This window comes from Lithobates pipiens, unplaced genomic scaffold, assembly GCF_037356315.1.
Source record: "Lithobates pipiens isolate NorthernLeopardFrog02 unplaced genomic scaffold, aLitPip1_a1.2 Scaffold_30, whole genome shotgun sequence".
Lineage (NCBI taxonomy): Eukaryota > Metazoa > Chordata > Amphibia > Anura > Ranidae > Lithobates > Lithobates pipiens.
This window is the reverse complement of record NW_027507791.1, coordinates 35,326,583-35,353,102: the sequence shown is the minus strand read 5'-3', so window position 1 is coordinate 35,353,102 and position 26,520 is coordinate 35,326,583. Positions and strand designations below refer to the sequence as shown.

At 44.0% G+C, this 26,520-nt stretch overlaps 2 protein-coding genes across 2 annotated transcripts in view; both read left to right on the top strand.

Moving 5' to 3' along the window:
- Nucleotides 1-26,520, top strand: part of LOC143942631 (NACHT, LRR and PYD domains-containing protein 12-like) — a 1,996,551-nt gene that overhangs the window by 1,694,203 nt on the left and 275,828 nt on the right. The window lies entirely within an intron of this gene.
- The window catches only part of LOC143943386 (NACHT, LRR and PYD domains-containing protein 3-like), a 243,417-nt gene that overhangs the window by 21,570 nt on the left and 195,327 nt on the right, over nucleotides 1-26,520 (top strand). The window contains exon 2 of the mRNA XM_077465120.1: nucleotides 8,477-8,637. Within this exon, the coding sequence (XP_077321246.1) occupies nucleotides 8,477-8,637 (161 nt within the window). The remainder of the gene's footprint in view (nucleotides 1-8,476; nucleotides 8,638-26,520) is intronic.

Here is a 26,520-nt window from a genome sequence, read left to right as displayed (position 1 = left end):
ATTGCCCAACTCCCAAGGCAACACTGTTATCCTTATGATGGTTGACCGGTTCTCAAAGATGTATCATTGTATTTCACTTAAGAAGTTGCCCACCTCTAAGGAACTGGCTTCCATTTTTGCTCGGGAGATCTTTCGCTTACATGGGCTACCCAAGGTGATTGTCTCGGATAGGGGCAGGCAGTTTGTCTCCCGGTTCTGGCGAGCCTTTTGTGCACAGTTGGGAATCCAGCTTGCGTTCTCTTCTGCGTATCACCCGCAGTCTAATGGGGCCGCAGAACGAGCCAATAAGTCCTTGGAGCAATTCCTACGTTGCTATATTTCTGACCATCATAACAACTGCTCTGACCTATTATCTTGGGCAGAGTTTTCTCACCACAGTGCCTTGAACTCTACCTCCCGATTGTCTCCATTTATTGCGAATTATGGTTTTCAACCTTCCATGTTGCCTGACTCGTTTGTTCCGCAGAGTATTCCTCTATTAGAGGAGCATCTCTGTGGTCTTCGTTCCACTTGGGTACAAGTCCAGGAGGCTTTGCGTAATGCTAATGATAGGTACAAACTCCATGCTGACCGCAGACACCTGCCTGCGCCTTCCTACCAGGTTGGGGACAGGGTCTGGCTGTCATCTCGCAACCTCCGGCTTTGTGTTCCCTCACTGAAGTTTGCACCTCAGTTTATTGGGCCTTTCCGAATCCTTTGCATGATTAACCCAGTAGCTTACGCGTTGGACCTTCCTCCTAGTATGCGCATCTCTAATATGTTTCATGTCTCCTTATTGAAACCATTGGTCTGTACCCGATTTACCACCTCAGTGCCACGTCCACACCCTATTCTGGTTGAGAACCATGAGGAGTATGAGGTACAATCCATTGTTGACTCCCGTAGGTTCTGTGGGCGCCTACAGTACCTGGTGCATTGGAAGGGGTACAGTCCGGAAGAACGCTCCTGAGTTTCATCCTCTGATGTACATGCCCCTCTTCTCCTCCGCGAGTTCCATAGACGGTTTCCTCTTAATCCCGGTGGCCCTCCGAGGGAAAGGGGTCATTGGGGGGGTACTGTCAGGGCTGGCTTAGCCCTTCCTCCTCTGGGCTGGCCACACAGCTGTCAGCTAATTGCCAGCTCTCTTCTCTTTCCACAGTTACCAGCTGTTCCCGATGATGCTCGTCTGACCTGCCTATTTAAAGCCTTCCTGCTCACTTTTTCATTTGCCTTTGCGTTGGTCACATCACAGCGAACCATCTCCTGCTGTTTGTTTCAAGACTGGCTTGCTGACATCCCACCTGGCTTCTTATCCTGCTTGCGGTTGCTCTCCTTGGATCCCTGACTTCCGGCCTGTCTGATTACCCGATCTGGTTAATGAGCTTTGGACTGGCTGACTACCCGATCTGGCTACTGAACTCTGGCTATGATTGACTATGCTTTTTTCTATTTACCTTTTATTGGTTTCTGACACCGAGAGCCGATGAGAAGGGCCGAAGGCGGGCAAAAGCCATCAAGAACAGCCGAAGGTGGCCAAAAGCCGCCGAGAAGGGCTGAAGGCAGCTTAAAGCCGCCCAGAGGCTCCAAAATAGTGAAGAATTGCCGTATAACACGCACCCGCTAAAAGTGTTTGTTATACACCGATTAATACGGTAATAACTTCAAGTGTGACAATCTTCTATACTGAGCGTGCCTCTACACCCACGTGGGGTGAATCTGAGGGCAAATATCCCCAGCAGGGTCACTATGAATGACTACAACTGAAGAGTGCAATATCTGGTGCAGCTGTGCAGAGAAACCAATCAGCTTTCTTTGTCAAAGCTTAACTGAACAAGCTGATGTTAGAAGCTGATTGGCTATCATGCACACCAGATTCTGAGTGCTCCAGTTTTAGTAGGACCCCTTTCACACTGGGGGGGGGGCTTTTCAGGCATCTTAGCGCTAAAAATAGCACCTGTAAAGCACCTGAAAAGTGCCTCATAAGCCACCCCAGTGTGAAAACCTGTTTGCTCTCACACTAGGGTAGTGCCCTTGCAGGATGGGAAAAAAGTCCCCCAAGCAGCATCTTTAGGGCCCTGTCCATTGAAATGGGTGTCTCTTTCAAAGCGCTTTGAAAGCAGAATTAAGCATGCACTTTTAACACTTTTTTTAACCCATTCGGGGGGGGGGGGCTAAGCCCACGTACACACGGTCGGAGATTTTGCCAACCAAATCCGTCGGATTTTGTCTGTCGGATTTAGTCCGACGGATTGTGTCCGAAACTGTTGCATACACACGGTTGGGCCAAGTTGTCTGATTTAGTGGTTGCCAAGAACACGGTGACGTAATTTCGTTACGATGGGACTACATTCAGGCTAGTAGCCAATAGCTTTGATGTAGGAATTTGATCTGAGCATGCGTGGCACTTGGTCCGATCAAAATTCGCTACACATGATCGGATTAGGTCCGACCGGCCCAGTTGGTCGGGAAATATTTCCAACATGTTGGAAAATTGGGTCCGACGGAGATTCGGACGGAATCAGTCCGATGCATACCACACACAGTCAGATTATCTGACGACACGGTCCGATAAGACGCATTCCGACGGATTCTCCGACCGTGTGTACGTGGCATAAGAGTGCCCCGATAGTGGCACCTAAGTGCTGCTATAACAGGTAAATCTCTGCTAAAACTAGCAATGCTTTACCACCAATGCCTGCGCCACCCCAGTGTGAAAGTGGTCTAAATATTCCTCTAAAGGCTCAACTTGGCTATAACTGAGAACCTTATCCTTGTGTTAGCACTTTGTGAATTGAGTTTAATGCATGATAAAATCCTGACAGAGGATATAACCCTCTCCCTCTATAAAAAATAGGGTTATATTTTAACTCTTGCTATGAGGCCTTCATGGAAAGTAATATTGGAGATTAAATTATCATTGAAACTTTTACATACCATATTTTTCAGCAAATACCGGGCACCTTAATTTTAAGAGGGAAGTTTCAATGAGAAAAAATAATTTTAAATAAAGAACTTCAAAGCAAAATAGGGGTCAGTGCCCATCAATACAGCCTTATCAGTGCTCATCTACAGCCTCACCATTGCCCATTAATGCAGCCTGATCAGTGCCAATTAACTACTTGCCAACCAGCCGTCGTTGTTATATGGCAGGGATATGCAATTAGCGGACATCCAGCTTTTGCTAAACTACAAGTCCCATCATGCCTCTGCCCCTGGGTGTCATGCTTGTGGCTGTCAGAATCTTGCTATGCCTTATGGGACTTGTAGTTCTGCAACAGCTGGAGGTCCGCTAATTGCATATCCCTGTTATATGTTCACAGGCTGGCTCCCCTGCGTGAATCGCCATAGCTGTATGGTCGGCACTTTGAGGATTATAGGGGCCGTGCACGCCCACCATGTGATGTTGGTGCCAATGTGCGTGGCCAGGTGGCCACAATGTCCGGCTAGTGACCAGAGAGAGACACAACAGGGATCTGTCAATGTAAATAGACAGATCCTCATTCTTTCAGGAAAGTAGTGAGAGATCTGCTGTTTCTAGTAATCAGGAGCAGCGATCTCTCTCCTCCTCCAGTCACTACACTCCCTCCACAGTTAGAAACACCTCCCAGGGAACACTTAACCCCTTCCCTGCTAGTGACATATACAGTAATCAGTGGCTATTTTTAGCTCTGATCACTGTATAAATATCAGTGGTCCCAAAAAAGTGTTATAAAAAAAAGTGTTAAAAGTGTCCAATCTGTCCACCGCAATGTCGCAGTCCCAACCGCCATTACTAGAAAAAAATAATAATAATAAAAAAATGACATAAATCTATTCCCTATTTTGTAGATGCTATAACTTTTGCACAAAACAATCAATATCCACTGCAATTTTTTACCAAAAAATATGTAGAAGAATAAGAATACATATTGGCCTAAAGTGGTGAAGACTTTTTTAAAATTTTTTGGATATATATTATAGCAAAAAGTAAAAATGTTTTTTTTTTTTTTCAAATTTGTTGGCATTTTTTTGTTTATAGCACAAAGAATAAAAACTGCAGAGGTGATAAAATACCACCAAAATAAAGTTCTATTTGTGGGGAAAAAAAAGGACGTCAATTTTGTTTTGGTACAGCGTCACACAACTGCGCAATTGTCAGTTAAAGCGACACAGTGCTCCCTGGAAGCAAGCTACAAAGTTCTCATGCGTTGGTACTTAGTGCCCGATAGAATTGCTAAATTTTTACCCTCTTACTCCTCAAACAGTTTCCGTGGCTGTGATGAGAGGGGTACGCACTTGCATATTTGGTGGACCTGCCCAGTGGTTCAACGCTTCTGGACTGAAATTTTTCTGATTTTATCCACTCTGATCAACAAAACATTAGACCCTGACCCGGCTTTGGCCCTCCTCAATTTTTACCCAAATCTGTACACCAAGGCGCAGATGCGTCTCGCTCTGCAGGTCACCACGGCAGCCAAACAAACAATAGCTAAAGCCTGGAAAAGTTCCACCCTGCGCCTGACTGAAGTTAAGAATAGGGTTACGCAGGCGATGATACACAGCAGAATCGAAGCGACTGTTCGAAACACTGTCCCCCAACATTTTAAAATCTGGCAACCATGGGTTGACTATTACCTACCTCCACACTTTGATCACCATCTATTAGAACCTTAGTAACAAACATCCCTCAGTCAACAGTCGACTGCTGGCCTTCGGATGTTTAGCGGTAGCTGACCGACCACTTCTCTTGTCTCTCTACTTTCTCCTTTCCTCGCTTAAAAATCCTTTTGCTATTACTCCCCTATTCCCCTCCCTTTCTTTCCCTCTTTTTCTTATCTTTTTTCTTACCTGGTTTTCCCTCCCTTTCCCTTTCTTCTCCTTCTACTTTTCTTGCCTTGTACTTTAACATCTGCCCTCTAAATGTACCCAATCCCTATATACGCTCACCCTAGTGGTGACTTTGGGTAGCACTAGCTATGGTTTGCATGTTCTGCAGCTTTTAGTATACACAGAACTAGATATTCTGCACTTTTCTATGTGATAGTGTCCTAGCCTCAACGTATACTACACACATCTGTTCATACGTTCTAATGTCTAGGCCTAATACAAGTTAGGTTTCAGGTTGATCCATATCGCACTGTTAATTCGTCAACTTTATTGTAACCTGACATGGTCTAGAGTACATTTTGTTATTACTTTTCGCATTGTGTACAAGACAAAATGCTGTTTCCTATACACTGTATGTTTCCTCTGTTAATAAAAAACTTTTTGATCTGAAAAGCGACACAGTGCTGTAGTGCAAAAAATGGCCTGGTCATAAAGGGGGCAAATCTTTCAGGCCTTAAAGTGGTGTTGCACAGAAAAAAAAATTCATTGAAATTCCTAAAAAAAATAAAAAAAATACATTTGGAATTTTTTTTTAACTTGCCTCTACATTCCTGTTGCTAGGGTGTCCCTCGTAGTCTGCCTCCTTCAGTGCCTTGGCTGGCGACATCCCTTCCCCTCAGCGCAGGAAGGGCTCAGCTCTGCCCCCTCCCTCCTGTCAGTCAACTGGGACACATGACAGGTCCCAGATGACTGCGCGGCCAATCACGGCGCGTGGTGCCGCTCGGGCATGCGCAGTGGGTGCCCGGCTCCATTCCCCTGCATCGCTGATCCATGGGACAGGTAAGTGTCCGATTATTAAAAGTCAGCAGCTGCAGTATTTGTAGCTGCTGACTTTTATTTTTTTAAGGGGAACTCCTCTTTTAAGTGGTTAATGCATCCCCCCAATGCCCATCAATGCAGCCTGATCAGCACCCATCCTCAGCCTCTCTATTGTAGCCTGATCAGTGCCCATCAATGAAGCCTGATCAGTGCCCATCTACAGCCTCTCCATTGTAGCCTGGTCATTGGCCATCTGCAGTCTCACATCAGATTACACAGAGCGGGATCTCCCATTTATACTCAACGGCCTCTGTAATGTAATAAGTCCTGCCTTCTGGACCGGCTCCTATGATAGACAGAACACTGGTCTAATGCTAGGATGTCTATCATAGCAGCCAGTATAGGAGGTGGGACTTCGTATTACAGAGGTCGCAGAGTAAACAGGAAATCCCCGCTCTGTGTAATCTGGCGGCGCTCGTACCCCCTTTCCTTCCATGGCAGCCCAAAGAAGATATTGGCACACATTATTTGCACCCGATTTTCAGGGGGAAAAAGTGCGTGTTATGCCTCGTACACACGATCAAACAGTTTGGTGGACTCAAGGGCCTCTTCCCGACAACCCTGGCCATTGGTTGTCAGGGTCTGCGGGTGGGGGGCTTATCGTAATCCAGGAGCCCCCTTTAATAAGGGGGCCCCGGATACCGGCCCCCCACCCTATGTGAATGAGTATGGGGTACCATGTACCGCTACCCATTCACCTGTGAAAAAAATGTAAAAAAAAAAAAAACACAACACACAAGGGTTAAAATAGTTTATTGCACAGCTCCGGGGGTCTTCTTCCGTCTTCGGGGGTCTTCTCGCCAGACTCCTCCGCTATCTTCTGCTAGCTCTTTTACTAGCGGAGGAGCACGGCTTTCTTCTTCGCCGCCGCCCTCTTCTTCCAACTTCGGGGGTCTTGTCCCCCTCTTCAAGGGTCTTGTCCCCCTCTTCGGTTCTTCTTGCCGGGCCACCGCGCCTTCTTCTAGCTGTTTTACAAGCGCTCTTTTACAAGCTTCTGTCGCTGCTGTCGCTGTCGCCGTCTTCTGTTATTCTCTTCTGGAGATGTTGCCTCATCGCTGCCTCCGGTCACAATGGCGACTTATATAGGGACATCACCGGATGATGTCCCCGCCCATTATGATATCACAGTCCCAGAGGATGCTAGGACTGTGACATCATAATGGGCGGGGACATCATCCGCTCGCCCGTCCCCACCCCCTTTCCTGGCCAGCCGGGTAGCGTGCTCGGATAAGGATCTGATATGGACCTAGGGGGGGACCCCACACCGATTTTTCGGTGCAGGGGTTCCCCTTTAAGTTCATACCAGGTGACGGGGCCAGCGACGCCTCCTTCCTGGAGACGCGTGTGTGGGCGAGTCCGTTCATTTCAAAAGTACGGCGGGTAGTCCGGCGGACTTAGTACGCCATATTAGTCCACTGAAAAAGTGCTGTGTGTGGGCAACTAGCTCGTTCGGAAAGTCCGGCGTACAATCCGGCGGAAAGTCCGCCAGACTAAGTCCGCCGGATAGTCTGCTACGTGTGTATGCGGCATTATACACCGATAAATACGGTATAGCTATAATTCCAGACATGTTCAATCGTATATGAATGTGCAACTTTTTATAAAATAATCCCTGGTGATCATGTCATGACAGTCCTTGTTGAGGGATTTCCTCTTATAAGGTGACACCACCCTGTTCCTGTCTCTTCATTGTCATCCTGTGTTGTCACAGATTTATAAAAGATGAAAACACAATTTTATGAAAATAAAATGATGGTTGTTTATGACACACATTGCTTAGCAAACTAAACTCAATCCAATAATATATTAGATCTATCCAAAACTCTATTTAATAAATTGGTGACCAGAATGAGGAGTCATTGACTCATTTTTCATAAGATATTAAATGGAGCATCATAACATAGTACAGCAAATCATCATATACTTTAAAATAAAATACACAGCTAATAAAATATATCTTTATATTCATCTGAGAAATCAACCTTAAAACCCCATTCCAGCACTCCCGAATCCCCTTCATCCCCTTTGGATATATTTTTTTCATTGTAAGAATCATTATACATCCATTTATTCCCGGGCTCTATGTTCTGGTCCTCTTCTGTCCTCAGCAGTGGGCAGGTACTGAATGATGCAGAATACTCCCTTCAGTATTCTCCTGTAAGTCCAAAGGGGTCTGAGGTCACTCCCCAGGGGGGCGGTCCTTGACACCCAGAGCTCATAGAAAATGGGATGAATGACACTGGGCATCATTCTACCTGGGAGAGGAGCACCATCTAGTGGTAAAAAGGAGATACTGCAGGGGAGTATTTGAAATAAATTATTATTATTATATAGGATTTATATAGTGCCAACAGTTTGAGCAGTGCTTTACAACATGAGCGCAGACAGTACAGTTACAATACAATTCAATACAGGAAGAGTCAGAGGGCCTTGCATGTTAGAGCTTACATTCTAGGAATATAAATATATATATATATATATATATATATATATATATATATATATATATATATATATATATATATATATATATATATATTTATTTATTTTTTTACTTTACTTTTTTATTGATCTGTAGTTAGGCTTTAAATAGTTAAAGCTCAAAGTTCTCAGTGAAGATGTATAGCTCATTAGCTTGGATGTGAAAAAATAATTCCCCAATTGCAGAGCAATTAATGTATTGATCCTCATAGTGATTCTCACCTCCAGTGCTCCTTTTCTCAATTGCAGAGATATGCAGTGAGATAAAATTCATGCTGGATATTAATTTGCATCATTTATAAAACAGAAAATGTATTTCTGTGTTTTCTAGAGGACATCGGGAGGTTCCACCATCAGCTGTCATTATATGATGATCCATCACTGAGGATGATATACGAGTATTATAGAGATGATCTGATCTACATCCTGGAGAACACAGATCCTCATACTGTCCTGGTAGAACTAAAATCTCAGAAAGTCTTAAAAACAAAGGTAAGAAAAATATATTTATAAATTACCTACAGCAATATATGTATAAGTAAAGTGGAAATCTGATTCATAGTTTTTAAATATAGAGTCCTATATAATTGTACACCATATCACTCCATACTGAACATTTAAGTCCTCCCAATAAACATGACCATATCAAAACTTCATTACATCCCACAAAAAATATTGAAACCATTTACACAACTGCTCCCACCAGAATAAAGGGGGCTTTCTCCCACCAGAATGGAATAATGCACTAAGGGGTTGATTTACTAAAGGCAAATAGACTGTACACTTTGGAAATACAGTTGCACTAATTTCCCCAGAGCTTAGCAAATGCGGCTTCATTTTGCAAAGAATACCCAATCAGATGCAAAGAAAAACATTATTATAAACATTATTCTTACACATGATTGGATGATGGAAATCAGCAGAACTATACCACATTCACTAAGCTCTGGGGAAAATACGTTCTTCTGTACTTTCAAAGTGCACAATCTCTTTGCCTTAAGTAAATCCACCCCAATTTCCTTTAAAGTTGCTTCTATCAATGTATCTAATGTATCTAATTGTATCTACAGTATATTATAATCCTCTTCTTTTATATCCTTTCATTGCTAAAAATACTCTTCACGTCACAGTAGCAAATTAATGTTCTCATAATACAAATCAGAGATTTCTTACTCCTAGTAAAGTGTGCTGTTCCTTGAATGACTTTGAATTTAGACAGTGTGTTGTATATAAGTGTATGTGTGCTATGAGATGGCTTACTGTATTGTATATAGTGTTATAATAAGGCTTCAGAAACATGAATGAGGGTGAGTGTGTAATCATTATGACTTCACCATCATTTTCTATGATATGGCACCATATAGTCTTCACAATCATGGAATATTTTTACATTTTATACAAATATTTAAATGCCCATTTGGACTACAATATACTGTATGAGGTCCAGTAATATAGTTACATAGTAGGTGAGGTTGAAAAAAGACACAAGTCCATCAAGTCCAACCTATGTGTGTGATTATATGTCAGTATTACATTGTATATCCCTGTATGTTGCGGTCGTTCAGGTGCTTATCTAATAGTTTCTTGAAACTATCGATGCCCCCCGCTGAGACCACCGCCTGTGGAAGGGAATTCCACATCCTTGCCTCTCTTACAGTAAAGAACCCTCTACTTACTAAGTATAAGTATAAATGGTTTTCAATTTTTTTTATAAATAAATATGTGAAAAGTGTGGTGTGCATTTGTATTCAGCCTCCTTTACTCTGATACCCCTAACTAAAATCTAGTGGAACCAACTGCCTTCAGAAGTCACCTAAGTAGTAAATAGAGTCTACCTGTGTGTAATTTAGTCACAGTAGAAATACAGCTGTTCTGTGAAGCCCTCAGAGGTTTGTTATAGAACCTTAGTGAACAAACAGCACCATGAAAGCCAAAGAACACACCAGACAGGTCAGGGATAAAGTTGTGGAGAAGTATAAAGCAGGGTTGGGTTATAAAAAATATCCCAAGCGTTGAACATCTCACGGAGCTCTGTTCAATCCATCATCTGAAAATGGAAAGAGTATGGCACAACCGCAAACCTACCAAGACATGGCCGTCCACCTAAACTGACCAGCCGGGCAAGGAGAGCATTCATAAGAGAAGCAGCCATAGTAACTCTGGAGGAGCTGCAGAGATCCACAGCTCAGGTGGGAGAATCTGTCCACAGGACAACTATTAGTCGTGCTCTCTACAAATCTGCCCTTTATGGAAGAGTGACAAGAAGAAAGACATTGGAGAAAGAAAGCCATAATAAGTCCCATTTTCAGTTTGCAAGAAGCCATGAGGGGGACACAGCAATCATGTGGAAGAAGGTGCTCTGGTCAGATGAGGCCAAAATTGACTTTTTTGGCCTAAGATCAAAACGCTATGTGTGGCAGAAAACTAACACTGCAAATCATCCTGAACACAACATCCCCACCGTGAAACATGGTGGTGGCAACATCATGTTGTGCTGATGCTTTTCCTTAGCAGGGACAGGGAAGCTGGTCAGAGTTGATGGGAAGATGGATGGAACCAAATACAGGGCAATCTTAGAAGAAAACCTGTTAGTCTCCAAAAGACTTGAGACCGGGGCGGAGGTTCACCTTCCAGCAGGTCACTGACCCGAAAAATACAGCCAGAGCTACAATAGAATGGTTTAGATCAAAGCATATCCATGTGTTAGAATGGCCCAGTCACAGTCCAGACCTAAATCACATTAAGAATCTGTGGAAAGACTGGAAAATTGTTGTTCACAGACGCTCTCCATTCAATCTGACAGCTTTTTTTGTTTTTTTATTTTATTTTATACATAACATAGAACATTCGAGCTGTGTCAACATAACACCAGCCCACATAGTGGCCACACAGGGCCAAAAAAATACAATATTATAGCAAACTAACATAGTCCAACTGACTAACAAAAAACGTCCAACATTAACCCCCCCCTCCCCCTTCCCCCTTTGTCACAGCTCCACCAAGGCTTCCATGGTATCCCCCTTATATCTGGTTATATAATACAAAGCATTACATTTAGTCGCAACATGTATGCATTAGCAATGGAACAGCAACTGCTACTATCTCAATTTCTAAGGTACTGACTTCCAAGGTAAGTGGTTGTTTTAGATCCTGAGTGAACCCATCTCCAGGAATGGAGCAAATCCTGCTATTTCTATATTTAGGTATTATATCCACTAATTTAGCCTACTGTGTCAGTAGAATTATACCATGCCTGCCACACTTTAGGAAACTTTTTCCCACATCCCCTGGCTATATAGGTATATTATAATATAATAATTCACCAAGCCCTTCCAGAATACCATGTCAGGAACCCTCGGCTTCTTCCAATTTAGAGTCCTAGAGGGCGCTACCTCATCCACTAGGCCCAATAGACAGACCCTCACAATCATAGGTATTGATATTACCAAAAGATCCGATGTACAGGATGTGACCTCGGACCAAAACTGCTGGATTTGTGGACACTTCCAGAAAATATGATCTGCATTGGCAGGCGAAAAGGAGCATCTCCAGCACTTAGCTGAGCCAGAGTGAAAAATCTTGGCCAACCTAGCTGGGGTAAAGTAGCTCCCATGAGTGTCCGCAGGTAGGGGCAAGGGGGGTCAAGGGCCCCCCTGGAATCAGGGATCGGATCGGCACCTTCAGCACAGTGGTGTCACTATGGGGGTGCAATCAACCAGCAGGGTAACACTATCAAGGTGTTGTCAAGCCCCCCATCAGTGTAGCATGACTGCGGGCTCTTTTCCCTGCTCAGTCTAACTTGGCAGCGCTGTGTCAGGAGAAAGGTGAGCTGCGGGCTGTCAGAGGTTTCACCCACTCGCCCCCCCTTTTCTTCTGTCAGGGAGAAGAGACTGCGGCTCTCAGGTTCCCCACCCAGCTTCCTGCTTTCTCCGTTCCTTCCCCATTGGCCATAACTGAGGGCCAATCAAAGGAGACTAGGAGAGGAGAGTATCATGGGACATGTAGTCTCGAAGATTGGCGGCTCCACATGAAGGTGGTTACAGCTTGATCGAGAGAGATTGAAACACTGCAGCTTGGAAAAAAGCTGAGGGAGTGAGTGCTACAAGACAAAGAAAGAGGAGTGTGCTGGGCAGAAGCCAGAGAGAGAGCACCATGCTGTCCAGTGCCATCAGAGAGATCCATCCTACCCAGTGCCACCAGAGAGAGCCACGCTACCCAGTGCCACCAGAGAGCCACGCTACCCAGTGCCACCAGAGAGAGCCACACTACCCAGTGCCCCCAGAGAGAGCCATGCTGCCCAGTGCCACCAGAGAGAGCCACGCTACCCAGCACCACCAGAGAGAGCCATGCTGCCCAGCAGCCTGGAAAAAAGCTGAGGGAGTAAGTGCTACAGGACAAAGAAAGAGGCATATGCTGGGCAGAAGCCAGAGAGAGAGCACCACGCTGCCCAGCGCCACCAGAGAGAGCCACGCTATCCAGCGCCACCAGAGAGACCCACGCTACCCAGCGCCACCAGAGAGCCACGCTGCCCAGCACCACCAGAGAGAGAGAGACTGAGCCACTGCCAGGGTACAGACATGCTACACTACTGACTAGAATTGCCCTGGGTAACCCAGAGTGACCGATGGTCCAGCAGGAGGGATCACTGCTGTAGTTTCACTGGGTCTGGTAAGAGGGTCTGTCAGCCATTATCCATTACTTATCCTAGGGACTGTACTACACCTGCTTTCTCTGACCAGGACAATGTTATAATGACATTGTCAAAAAGGGGTGGCACATGGGTGACCCTAAAATGATGCCCCCCTGATAAAAGTTCTGTGGACACCCATGGTAGCCCCTATGTAAAAACTTGAATTGAAACAATTTATCCCTGGCCGATACAAGGTGTTTAAAGTGTTGTGTCCACGTGTCATTCCTGTCCTCTCCCTGTATGCTTCCCACTTTCCTGGCACCTGATTAAGGCCTGTGGTTTCTTTTTAAAGAATTCTTTATATGTCACAGATGGGGGTTCGGTAAGCTCCTCATCTAGTAATAAACTCTCCAAGTCAGAGGGCAGGGATTCCACTTTTACACCTCTAAACTGCATTTGAAAGGTATGACATCATTTAACAAAAAAATGTTAGGTAGGTCATGCCTTGTTTTTAGTTGTGCAAAAGTGAACAGATCCCCATAACAGGTTATATCCTTAAGCCCTTGTACACACGGTCGGACATTCCGACAACAAAATCCGTTGGATTTTGTCTGACGGATTTTGTCCGAAACTGGTGTTGCATACACACGGTCGGACAAAGTTGTCGGAAAATCCGATCATTCAGAACGCGGTGACGTTCGTTCTTAAGGATGGGACTATGTTCAGACTGGTAGCCAATAGCTTTGGTCTAGGAATTTGATCTGAGCATGCGTGGTACTTTGTCCGATCAGAATTCTCTACATACGATTGGATAAAGTCCAATCAGATCATGTTGTTGGAAAATTTTATAGCCCAGCTCTAAAACTTTGTCGGTCGGATATTCCAACGGAAACAGTCCGATGGAGCCCACACACGGTCGGATCAGACATTTTCCGTCGGAATGTGTGTATATAACAATTAACAAACAAAAGCAAATTATCGTAAAGTTAAGCATTAATATTATAAAATACATCATATATTTGGAAAAAAGAGAAAAAGAGAGGTCAGCTCACCCTGGATTCGAAAGGATGGATTGCAGACAAAAGGACCCCTATATATATTCATGGACTAAAGGCTTGTTACTTTTATCCATAGGGATCGGATAAGCTGTATGCTATAGTGATTGCTGCTTTTTTGCTTATAGATACAATGTGCTGCAACTTACCCTTGCTGATTTGATTGTATTGGGCGTATCAACTTGGCTCCACTGCCTATATTCAATTTAATTTAATTTGATGCAATCCTATGGCCTTTATCTGTTACATCCGGATAATCTCATACCAATAAGTTTTTTTTGGTACTTTTTTTTTTCTGCTAATCTAATATACTAAGGATTCCCCCCCTCCTTTACTAGGGCCGTCTGGTCAATCCCCCATGTCTGCCCTTACGGGGAATATATATAGGGGTCCTTTTGTCTGCAATCCATCCTTTCGAATCCGGGGTGAGCTGACCTCTCTTTTTCTCTTTTTCCCAAATATATGATGTATTTTATAATGTTAATGATTAACTTTACGATAATTTGCTTTTGTTTGTTAATTGTTATATATCATCTATTATGTTCTGTATAGATATCCTCCTGAAGAAGCGGTTTGTCCCGCGAAACTAGTATAGGAGACCCCTGTACGCCATTAGTTCGAACTCCCTTTTGTGGAGAATTAGTCAAGGACGCTCTTATTGTGATGTGTATTTATTTGTATTTTAAATGGGTGATGTTTGTCATTTTCCTTTTTTTTTCTATATGTTTATTAAACAAGATGAAATTTTAAATGTTATTGTTTTGCTTTCCATACTATTAAAGTACCGATATAGTCCAATTCTCACCACTCTTGGTTTGAGAGTGCTTAGAGGGCTAGCATGAGCAACTTTCCCTAGCACTCCCATACCAACCCTTTCTTCATATTATGACTTGTGGATGATGGTACTTATTTGCTATGTATGCCAATCAGAGGAGATACTCTTAATCTGTGAATTCCTTGTAATAGGAATAAAAGTGATAAAAAAATGTATTTTTGGGGAAAAAAGTATCAAAGTAAAATAAATTAAGTAAAATGAGCAATAAAAAAAAAAGAAAAAATGTAAAGTGCCCCTGTCCCCGTGAGCTCGCATGCAGAAGCGAACGCATATGTAAGTCCCGCCCACATATGAAAACGGTGTTCAAACCACACATGTGAGGTATCGCTGCGAACATTAGAGCAAGAGCAATAATTTTGGCCCTAAATCTTCTCTGTAGCTCGAAATATGTAACCAGTAAAATTTTTTAAAACATCGCCTATTTACTCGGTGGAACTTCATCTTTCACATTATGCAAAAACATTGGGCTAACTTTACTGTTTTGTTTTTTTTAAAAGAAAAATTACTCTGCAAATACCGTGTGAGATAAAAAGTTGCAACGACCACCATTGTATTCTCCAGGGTCTTTGCTAAAAAAAAATATATAATTATTTTGGATTCTATTAATTTTCTAGCAAATAAATGATGATTTTTACATGTAGGAGAGAAATGTCAGAATTGGCCTGGGTGCTCCAGAACGCCTGATGGCGCTCCCTGCATGTTGGGCCTCTGTATGTGGCCAGGCTGTGTAAAAGTCTCACACATGTGGTATCGCCGTACTCGGAATTAATAGCAGAATGTGTTTTGGGGTGTAATTTGTGGTATGCATATGCTGCGTGTGAGAAATAAACTGATAATATGACAATTTTGTGAAAAAAAAGGAAAAATAAAAATCTTGATTTTGCAAAGAATTGTGGGAAGAAATAACTTCAAAAAACTCATCATGCATCTTTCTAAATACCTTGGAATGTCTTCTTTCCAAAAAATGGGTCATTTGGGGGTATTTGTACTTTTCTGGCATGTTAGGGTCTCAAGAAATTAGTACTTCAGGTGTGATCAATTTTCAGATATTGGCACCATAGCTTGTGGACTCTATAACTTTCACAAAGACCAAATAATATACATCAATTTGTACTTATTTTTACCAAAGATATGTAGTAGTATAAATTTTGGCCAAAATTTATGAAGAAAAAATACTAATCTGTTCAATTTTATAACAGAAACAAAAATTAATTTTATTACAGAATTTTCAGTCTTTTTTCTTTTATAGCACAAAAAAAAAAAAACCCAGCGGTGATTAAATACCACCAAAAGAAAGATCTATTTGTGTGAAGAAAAGACAAAAAAATCATATAGGTACAGTGTTGCTTGACTGAGTAATTGTCATTCAAAATGTGAGAGCACTGAAAGCTGAAAATTGGTCTGGTTATAAAGGGGGTTTAAGTGCCCAGTGGTCAAGTGGTTAAAGTAGAAGTTCGGTACCCACAATGGCTCATGTCTCAGGAAATATAAAATGACGGGGAGAAGTTTCATTTTAAGAAAACTATACCTGCCTATCAAGGATAAGGGTAGCCTCATCCAAGCCTGGACTTTCTGCTTGATGAGTGTCAAGAGAGGATATAAATTAAGGGGCATATAATCCTGAACATTTGCTGTAATTTTCACCCCCAAGTATTTAAAAGAGGATACCCATTGTAGTGGGAGGTCTATTTCCCCTATCCATAGCCTTGAATGCATCCCACACTATAGGCGGACCTGCTGATTCAGCATTAGAAGTCCAGTATGATCTATTTTATTCCTCTAGTTGGGAAGACACCTGCTCATTTTGTAACCAGCTGGGTGACATCTTCCCCCTTTTGCCTTGTTGGAAAGGTCAGGGTAAGAGAGGGTTATGGTCAGATAAACCCCCCTGCCAAATATTCTGTTTTGATCAGGAACAGCAACAAAAGCCCATTGCCAAAAGCTATATCTATCCTGGCTGAGGATCTATGGGCTGTGGATACATGAGAGAAGCTCTCATAGACCCGCTACATTTGTCCAGTTGACCAAATCAGAGTTACCCATTCTGTTCGGATTGGAAGAGTCCAATTCCACATCTACCACAGCATTGAAATCACCCATCAAGACAATAGAATAGGAAGGTTAGAAAATTGGGGCACTTTAGCCAGTAGATCATAAAGTATCTGGACCTGAAAGGGAGGAGTCAAATAAACTTTTATCAATAATAATTTGTGATAACAAACATCCAGAACCACCGCCATGTATCGCCCCCTGGGTCCGAGATCACCTGGTGGATTGTGCACAATGTAGCCTTGCTAATTAGAATGGAGACACCCCTAGCAAATGTTGAATAAGTAGAGTGCAGGGCTCTCTGGATCCATGGCCTACACAAAGCTAGGATATGATTGCCTTCCAGGTGAGTCTCCTACAGAAAAACGATATGCAGTTTGGTCTGTTTTAAATATTGAAAAATAAAAGCCCTTTTGTATTTGTTATGCAAACCTCTGATATTCCAGTACAGAAATGTAACCTTATCAGCCATTACTGCTATAACCCATTAATGCATCCCATCAAGATAATAACAATAGATTTATGCCTATGTAGTGACAATGAAAAACCACGGATCCAATCCATTGTGGAATGGTATCAAAAGCTAAGGTACATTGGAGAACTGTGACAAACAAAATTTTCCCCAGATACCCAATTATATTATATTATATACCAGATACCCAAGTAAACTAAAAAGAAAACATCCGTTATGTAGTTTAGTCCCAAAAAACAACAAAAAAAGAATGGTGAGGTCCATCAGAAGCAAACAAAAGTTTGTCAGCTCCATTGGTGGTTCTGCAGTTCCTCTTGACACTCCATTTAAAAGGGTCATGGAGCAAATGAAACAAAGTAAGGTGTAATGACAAGAAAGTAGGAAACAATATTGGGACTATGGCACCCTCCAGTGGTGTGTGATGTTATGTTCCCAGTATGCAGGACAGCATAGTCAGCCATGTGTGAATAGGAGGCAATGGAGTAGTTACAATTTAACCCTCAGTAGCCTCAGTTATCAATCATACCAACTGCAATCTCATTGTGATCAGCACTAATATTGCAGCTCATTCTCCAGTCATTCCCGTGGCTCCAACAGGTAATCCACACTTCCACTACTCCTTCATGATATACATGGAGCCTGCATACATATGGCAGGTCATAATGGATTTCCTTACCTTTCCCACAAGTATGGAGTAATACAGACCAAAAAAAGTGCAGTAGAAAAAAGGGGAAGAACTATACAAGGAAGCTGGCTCCATCTAATGGTATGATGAGGAATGTTCCCATAATAAAATCAGTGCAGACTTTAACATGTAGTCAGGAAGAGCATATTTAACAGGGCACCATGGGTGTAACAGTGTGCATTTGCAAACGATAGGTAATCTGATGCAATCCAACTTCACAGCTCCCTTGTATTGGATTCTGGGCTTGCTAGGGTAAAATATACTATATTGTATCGCCCTTTCTCTGAGCCGTTTAAGAACTTTGTTAAATGAGCAGAATTTTCTCTGGGTTTTAGCTGAAAAATCAGGGAGCAACATCACTCGGGTATTCTCAAAAGGCGGATCCTGAAGCATCCTGGACGTTGCGATCCCTTTAATTCAAGAATCTAACCAGGAAGGGCCTTGGGAAAGCACCAGGGGGAGGGATACCTGTGGGGACCCTGTGCTCTCTTTCCACTACATAGGTGGGGGTAGATCTTGCAGGGAGAGTAACTGCTTGAAGAACTGCTCAGCTAAAGTAACAGGTGTAGCCTCCTCTGATTCCTTAGGCAAACCCACTACCCATATAATATTCCTTCACTGTCTGTCCTCTGTATCATCCGCCCTGTTTTGGAGGGATCAGTGGCATCACTAGGGTTGGTGTCACCTGGTGCAATAAAACATGGGGTGCACCCATGGACTTAGCAGGCTAGTGCATCGGCGCAGCTCTCTACCTTAACCTGCCACAATGGATGGAGCTGGGATGGCATTTGGGGGATGATAGAGCTGGAATGGGATCGGGGAATGGATGGCACTGGAATGGGATCGGGAAATGGATAGATCTGGGATGGGATCAGGGTGGTAGATGAAGCCGGGATGGGATCGGGGGATGGATGAAGCTGGGATGGTATGGGGGATGGATGAAGCCAGGATCGGGGGGAATTGATGGAGCTGGGATGGGATTGGGTTGAGGTGGATGGAGCTGGGATGGGATCAGAAATGGGGTGGGTGGATGGAGTCGGGATGGGATCGGAGGGATGGAGTCGGGATGGGATTGGTGGGATGTATTCAGCTGAGAAGGGATTGGGGGATGGATGGAGCCGGGATGGGATCGGGGGTGGATGGAGCAGAATGGGATTGGAGGTGGATGGAGCAGGATGGGATTGGGGTGGATGGAGTGGGATGAGATTGGGGGGTGGATGGAGCAGGATGGGATCAGGGGGTGGATGGAGCGGGATGGGATCGGGAGAGTGGATGGAGCCGTGATGGGATCTTTGATTGGGGGTAGAGGATATGTGCTAGGGCAGGGGTGCCCAACCTTTTGAAGAGTGAGGGCCACTTAAGTGAATTGGTAACTGGTCACGGGCCACAATGAGCACAGACACATCCCACTCTACTCTGTGGGCCCTCTGATCCAATCCGATTCACCCAGACGGAAGGGGCAGATTCCCTTTCTATTTCTTTATTTTTTTTAGGTAAGCGGGTGTAAACAGACACAAGTGCGTTTACATATGCTGCTCCATAGAGGTGAATAGTAAGTCCAATTGGGTCAGATCAATCATGTGAAAGGGGCCTAAGGCTGCTTTCACAATGATGTGCTGCGATTTGCCCAAAGCGTGGGTGCAGCACAGTGAACCTGTGGATTTTCTGCAGGTTAGCTGTACTTTGCCATAAACTTCTATTATATCCTGCAGGTGTGGCGCACTTTATGAAGATGCAACAAACCAGCAGGTAATAATAGAAGTCTATGGCTCAATGCAGGTAACTCACATCTGCACTGCACCTGTGGATCAGTTTGAAAGCAGCACAGTAACCACTGCAAAACAGATATATCCATACAGTATATACTGTGAATTTAGTAGTAAAATTACCTTTAATAACAGTCTTCCATTCTGGTATCGCTGACTGTTGATGTCATAGGCGGAGTGCATTTGGTATCACTCCGCCTGTGACAGGAGTGGGCACCATACAGGAAGCATTGGCTTATGTGGCTCTGCTCCACAGCCACTTGTTTTCACTACCAGTGGCTTCATTCACAAAATTGTTGCTCTGGGATGGCTGGTCGGCAACCCATGATCTGGGCTTGCCAACCTGCCATCTTAGAGCAGGAGATCGAAGGCCACATCAGAGGGCTCCGCGGTCCACATGTGGCCCCCGGGCCACTGGTTGGGCACCCCTGTGCTAGGGAGTGCTAAAATCACTTCTGGCAGCATAATTGTTACCTGCCAATGCCCCCCCACCCAATCACCTTATCCCACTTCTCTGCAGTACTCCTGTTACATACCTCAGGGCAGGGGCTGTAGCATGGATGGTGTCCCTCCTCCTCCCATCCTGTATACATGTCAGAGCTGAGGAGGAAGTGGAAGTGAGTGTAGCCAATGGGCACTGAACTGTGATTGAGGCCGCTTTGTGTGTGGTGTGTGGGATTATTATTATTATACAGGTTTTATATAGCGCCAACAGTTTGCTCAGCGCTTTACAACATGAGGGCAGACATTACAGTTACATTACAATTTGGTACAAGAGGAATCAGAGGGCCCTGCTCATTAGAGCTTACAATCTAAAAAGGAAGGGGCAATTGATATAAAAGGTAATAGCTGTGGGGGATGAGCTGATGGAGGAAGTAAAACGGTGTTAGTTAGAAGCAGGATAGGCTTCTTTGAAGAGAAGGGTTTTCAGGGATTGTCTAAAGATGGATAGATTAGGGGACAGTCGTACAGATTGGGGTAGAGAGCATGGGAGGAGGTGACAAAGGAGCTAGAGAGCAGGAGGTCTTGGGATTACCGAAGAGAGCGGCTTGGTTGGTATTTTGGGACTAGGTTAGTGATGTAACTAGGGAAAGAGTTATGGATGGCTTTGTAAATTATTGTTACTACTTTGAATTTTATTCATTGGGTGAGTGGAAGCCAGTGCAGGGATTGGCAGAGAGGGGTGGAGGACACTGAATGGCTGGTAAGGTGGATGAGTCTGGCAGCGGCATTTATTATGGACTGAAGGGGGGATAGTCGATCTAAAGGTAATCCAACGAGGAGGGATTTGCAGTAGTCGAGGCGAGAGATGACCAGGGAGTGAATTAGAAGCTTGGTGGTGTCATTAGTTTAAAAGGGGCGTATTCTGGAAATGTTGCGGAGGCTAAGGCGGCATGATTTGGACAGGGCTTATATGTGGGCCTGAAAGGACAGTTCGAAGTCTAAGGCCGCGTACACACGAGCGGACTTTTCGACATCCAAAGTCTGACGGACTGAGTCCGTCGGACTATTCGATCGTGTGTGGGCTGCAACGGACTTTAGCTTCGCAAAAGTCTGACGGACTTTAGAAATGAAGCATGCTTCAAATTTTCCCGACGGAACTCCGCCGGACCCGGTCCCCTTCGAAAAATCCGCTCGTGTGTATGCTACTCCGACGGACTAAAACCGACGCTAGGGCAGCTATTGGCTACTGGCTATGAACTTCCTTATTCGAATCCAGTCGTACGTCATCACGTTCGACTCCGTCGGAGTTTGGTGTGATGGTGTGTGTCCAAGTCCGTTCGGTCGAAAAGTCCGCCAGAACTCCGTCGGAACTCCGGCGGAACTCCGGCGGAACTCCTTTGGAAGTCTGCCGGACATAAGTCCTCTCGTGTGTACGCGGCATAAGATTACCCCTTGCACTCTGGCATGTGGGGACGGACAAATAGATGTGCCATTGATCTTCACAGAGAAGTCAGGCGCAGGGGCACGTGAGGAAGGAAATAATAAGAGCTCGGTTTTAGATAGATTAAGTTTGAGAAAGTGGTGTGACATCCAAGCTGATATGTCTGTTAGTAGATCAGTGATGCATGAGGAGATTGATGGAGTGAGCTGAGGGGCAGCGAGATAGATTTGGGTGTCATCCGCATATATAAATGGTAGTGAAAGCCATGGGAGTCTATCAGCTGACCCAGGGAAGACGTGTAGATCGAGAATAGTAGAGGTCCAAGGACAGAACCTTGGGGAACCCCAACAGAAAGGGGAGTTGGAGAAGAGGAAGTGGAGTTGTAAGTGACACTGAAGGTGCGATGAGATAGATAAGATTCAAACCAACGGAGAGTGCAGCCATGGAGACCAAGCAAATTGAGTTTTTTGAGGAGGAGGGGGTGGTCAACTGTATCAAAGACAGCAGAAAGGTCCAAGAGTAAGAGTATGGAATAATGACTGTTGGTTTTGGCTGTTAGTAAATCGTTAGTGAGTTTTAGGAGGCCAGTTTCTGTGGAGTGCTGTGGGTGAAATCCAGACTGAAGAGGATCAAAGAGGTTATTTTCAATGAGCTGGTTGCTCAGTCGGTTGTAGACTAAACGTTCAAGGAGTTTGGAGGCAAAATGGAGTAAAGAGATGGGTCTTAAGTTGTTAAGATTGGTGGGGTCAGAGGCCTTTTTTGGTATTGGAGTGACTAATGCATGTTTTAGAGGGTTGGGGAAGATGCCAGTAGAGAGAGAGAGGTTGAAGATATGAGTTAAGGAGTGTAGGATTGAGTCAGATGGTGACCGTAGTATTTGAGGGGATAGGCGGATTCCAACACCACCTCCTTCCTGTCCACTAGGGCTGGGAGAGTGAGTCCACAGGAGGCCACCATAGGAGAGAAAAGCAGGAGAAGGAAGTTCAGATTCTTGAATCCAGGTCACAGTAATTGCAAATACAACCAAGAAAAAAAGGAAAAAAGGTCTACTGAAAATGTGTGCAGCAGATATTACGTGGGACTGTCCTCTAACCTCTGTCACATAGCATATAACCAAAATACGGGTCCCTATAGAGTGGTGACCCAAAGAAAAGTGAGGCTCACTGAGGAACAGAACACCAAAAAGTCACAAAAAATATAAAATTTATTGAAAATTATTTAGAAATTATTTAGAAAAGTTAATATTCTACTCTACTAGTACTCTGTATACGTCTATAAATCGCTAAAACACACCTAGAAATGTATTCAAACAGGTCACCATTACCATAATCCTAATATGTCTGCTGTAGTTTAATCAAAACACAGTATATAATCCCAGCAGGCACAGACGGAGAGGAAACATACACAAAAAACAGTGCTTACATAAAACATACAACAAAAACATATACGTCCGGACGCCAGTGGGATATGAAACTGGTCCACTTAGGGTACTACCAATGAGCAACCACTGTGTGCTAATTAGCAATATAGGGCCAGTATCAAGTCCCACCGGTGGCTCGAGCCAAATAAAGAATGGAGATAGCCAGGAAGACAGCCTAAGATAGCAAAGTCATGAAAGAAATCTCTATGATGATGATGGGAAAAGTCCTTCACTCAGAATCATGATTGCTATTCCTGGAAGGGCAATACCTTCATATAGTGTGGTCAGTCCATTATTACAACGTAATCAGTGATGAAATGATCCAGCGGTAGCACAGAGGGTCTACATGATATTATTAATAATGAACATCAATATAACAGTTGTTCATGTTCTCAACTTCCCATAATAATATTAGGGATGCACCGAATGGGTTTTTTGGTGCCGAAACCGATACCGAAAATAAATCTTCCTTGATCCCGAAAACCGAAACCGATACCGAAACAGCACCGATACCAAAATTGATTATTTTTAAAAAATATTTTTATACAGGAGATGGTCAGAGACTACAGGCATGCTACAGGAGCTGGTCAGAGACTGCGGCCATGGTACAGGAGCTGGTCAGAGACTGTGGCCATGGTACAGGAGCTGGTCAGAGACTGCAGGCATGGTACAGGAGCTGGTCAGAGACTGCAGGCATGGTACAGGAGTTGGTCAGAGACTGCAGGCATGGTACAGGAGCTGGTCAGAGACTGCAGGCATGGTACAGGAGCTGGTCAGAGACTGCAGGCATGGTTCAGGTGCTAGTCAGAGACTGCAGGCATGGTACAGGAGGTGATCAGAGACTGCGGACATGCTACAGGAGATCAATGCAGCCTCACTGTGCCCAGCAGCCTACCAGTGCCCGCCATGTAGCCTGCCTGTGCCTCACCAGTGCATATAAACATGCACATATAAAAATGCACACACACATATATAAATATAAACATGCACACATATAAACATACAACACACATATAACACATACATGCGCGCACACATACATATAAACATACACACTTAACACGCATACATATAAACATGCACACACACACATATACACACAAACATGCACACATAGAACACACACACACACACAAACATGCACACATAGAGCACACATACAACACACACAAACACACAGGCATACAAACATATATATAGTCTTTTTTTAAATTGGCAGCTGCAGCTCTGTACATTAATCTCCATGCTGGGTACTGCACTCTAGGGGGAGGCAGAGAACACGGCACACACTGCTAGACGCCTCTCCTTTGCTTTCACTTTCACAGTAAACAGCGTGCCCAGCTCCTACACAGCCGATTTACACATTGGCTGAGGAGACATATGCAGCCACCGCTGTGGAGAGGGGTACTTTAGAGCGAGACCCCACAGGCTGACTGCAGCATAGGTGAGGAGAAAGAGGAGCGGGAGAGCTAAAGACAGAATAACACCCCCGTGATGGGCGGCACCGGGGGCGGGGCCAAGCCCCGCAAGCCTCGCCCCATTTTCGGCACCAGTATCGGCGGAAATTCTCTTTCGGCTTTTTGCCAAAAGGGCCATTTTCGGCCGATATGTTTCAGCGGCTGAAATGTTGGTGCATCCCTAATAATAATGAAATTGTTATTCAGTTTCCTCCATCTCTCGTGCTAAGGGATATATGAGTGTCCTGACCGTGCTATTTGATGCAGAGTTGAATTAAACTCGTATTATTCTGCTTTGTTAGTGAATATCATGCATGATATATATAAAATGACACGGAGGTACCTCTAATAGTTGTTATTCAATCCCTGATGGTTCCGCTGTTCATCAGAGATTAAATCACAGGCAGCTTCCTGTATATTTCCTGTATGCCTTCCGTCAGGCTGGTAGCCCAAACGGGGATCCTTGCCGCTGATGGCCAAAAATGGGAAGTTGAGAACATGAACAACTGTTATATTGATGTTCATTATTAATATCCTGTAGACCCTCTGTGCTCACGCTGGATCATTTAATCACTGATTACATTGTAATAATGGACTGACCACGCTATATGAAGGTATTGCCCTTCCAGGAATAGCAATCATGATTCTCAGTGAAGGACTTTTCCCATCATCATCATAGAGATTTCTTTCATGACTTTGCTAACTTAGGCTGTCTTCCTGGCTATCCCCATTCTTTATTTGGCTCGAGCCACCAGGGGGAACTTGATACTGGCCCTATATTGCTAATTAGCACACAGTGGTTGCTCATTGGTAGCACCCTAAGTGGACCAGTTTCAAATCCCACTGGTGTCCGGACGTATATGTTTTTGTTATATGTTTTATGTAAGCACTGTTTTTTGTGTATGTTTCCTCTCCGTCTGTGCCTGCTGGGATTATATACTGTGTTTTGATTAAACTACAGCAGACATATTAGGATTATGTTAATGGTGACCTGTTTGAATAAATTTCTAAGTGTGTTTTAGCGATTTATAGATGTACTCCGTATACTATAGAATATTAACTTTTCTAAATAATTTTCAATAAATGTTATATTTTTTGTGATTTTGGTGTTCTGTTCCTCAGTGAGCCTCACTTTCTTTGGGTCACCACTCTATAGGGACCTATATTTTGGTTATTTGCTCAGTAATTGCAAGTAGGTTCAGGGAGTTAGTGAAAAATAGGTCATGCACGGTGATGAGTTTGTTACAAACAGAGCGGGCATTCCAAAGGGCACAGGAGAAGGGGAGGCTAGCTCTAGGCTTAAGAGGAATAGAAATGAGATTGTGTGGATTGCTGCTGCTAGCAGAGGATGGGTTGTGCCGGGTATGTTGGCTGAAGGTAAATGATTGTGGTCCAGGATTTTGGGAAATATCTCCAGAAGTTAGGAGAAGAAGACGGGTGAGAGGGGTGATATGGGAGTGTGACTTATGTGGGGGAACACGTCCCAGTGGCCTGCAGGCTTTATTGGTATATGGATTTAGAATTAGCAGGAGCTGATGAGTGCAATAATAAGGTGAAGACAGGAGTGAGGGTGATATGTATAAGCTGTGGGGGGAGAAGGCGGGTGAAGGAGTGAGAATTTAAGCAGAGAGGATGCAATTGTGAGAAGGAAAAGTAGAGTGCATGATACAGAGTGGTGAGATTGAGAGGAAGCATGAATGAGAGAAGAAAAAGTTTGGAGAATCAGGTCACCTGTAGTCTGTTTAGTGTTCTGCAGAAGTCTGTTGTGTATTTTCGCTTTGTGCATTCGCTGAAGTGCTGAGCGGAAGTGAAATACGTAATCCAATATGAATACTTTATCCAAGATGATAGTTGCCAATGCAATCCCTGCCTATGCAAACCCCTGCCTGGGCATCCCCTAGGTAAGGCCTGAATTTATACTGAATTTGGGTGGGGGTATTGCCAATTAATTAGTCAGTATTGCATAGGAGGAACACATAGCTAACAGAATGAACTTCTCCTGCTTCTCTCTCCTATGGTGGCCTCCTGTGGACTCACTCTCCCAGGCCTAGTGGACGGGAAGGAGGTGGCATTGGAATCCTCCTATCCCCTCAAAGCACTTTCCAGGTTCTTCATCCACCC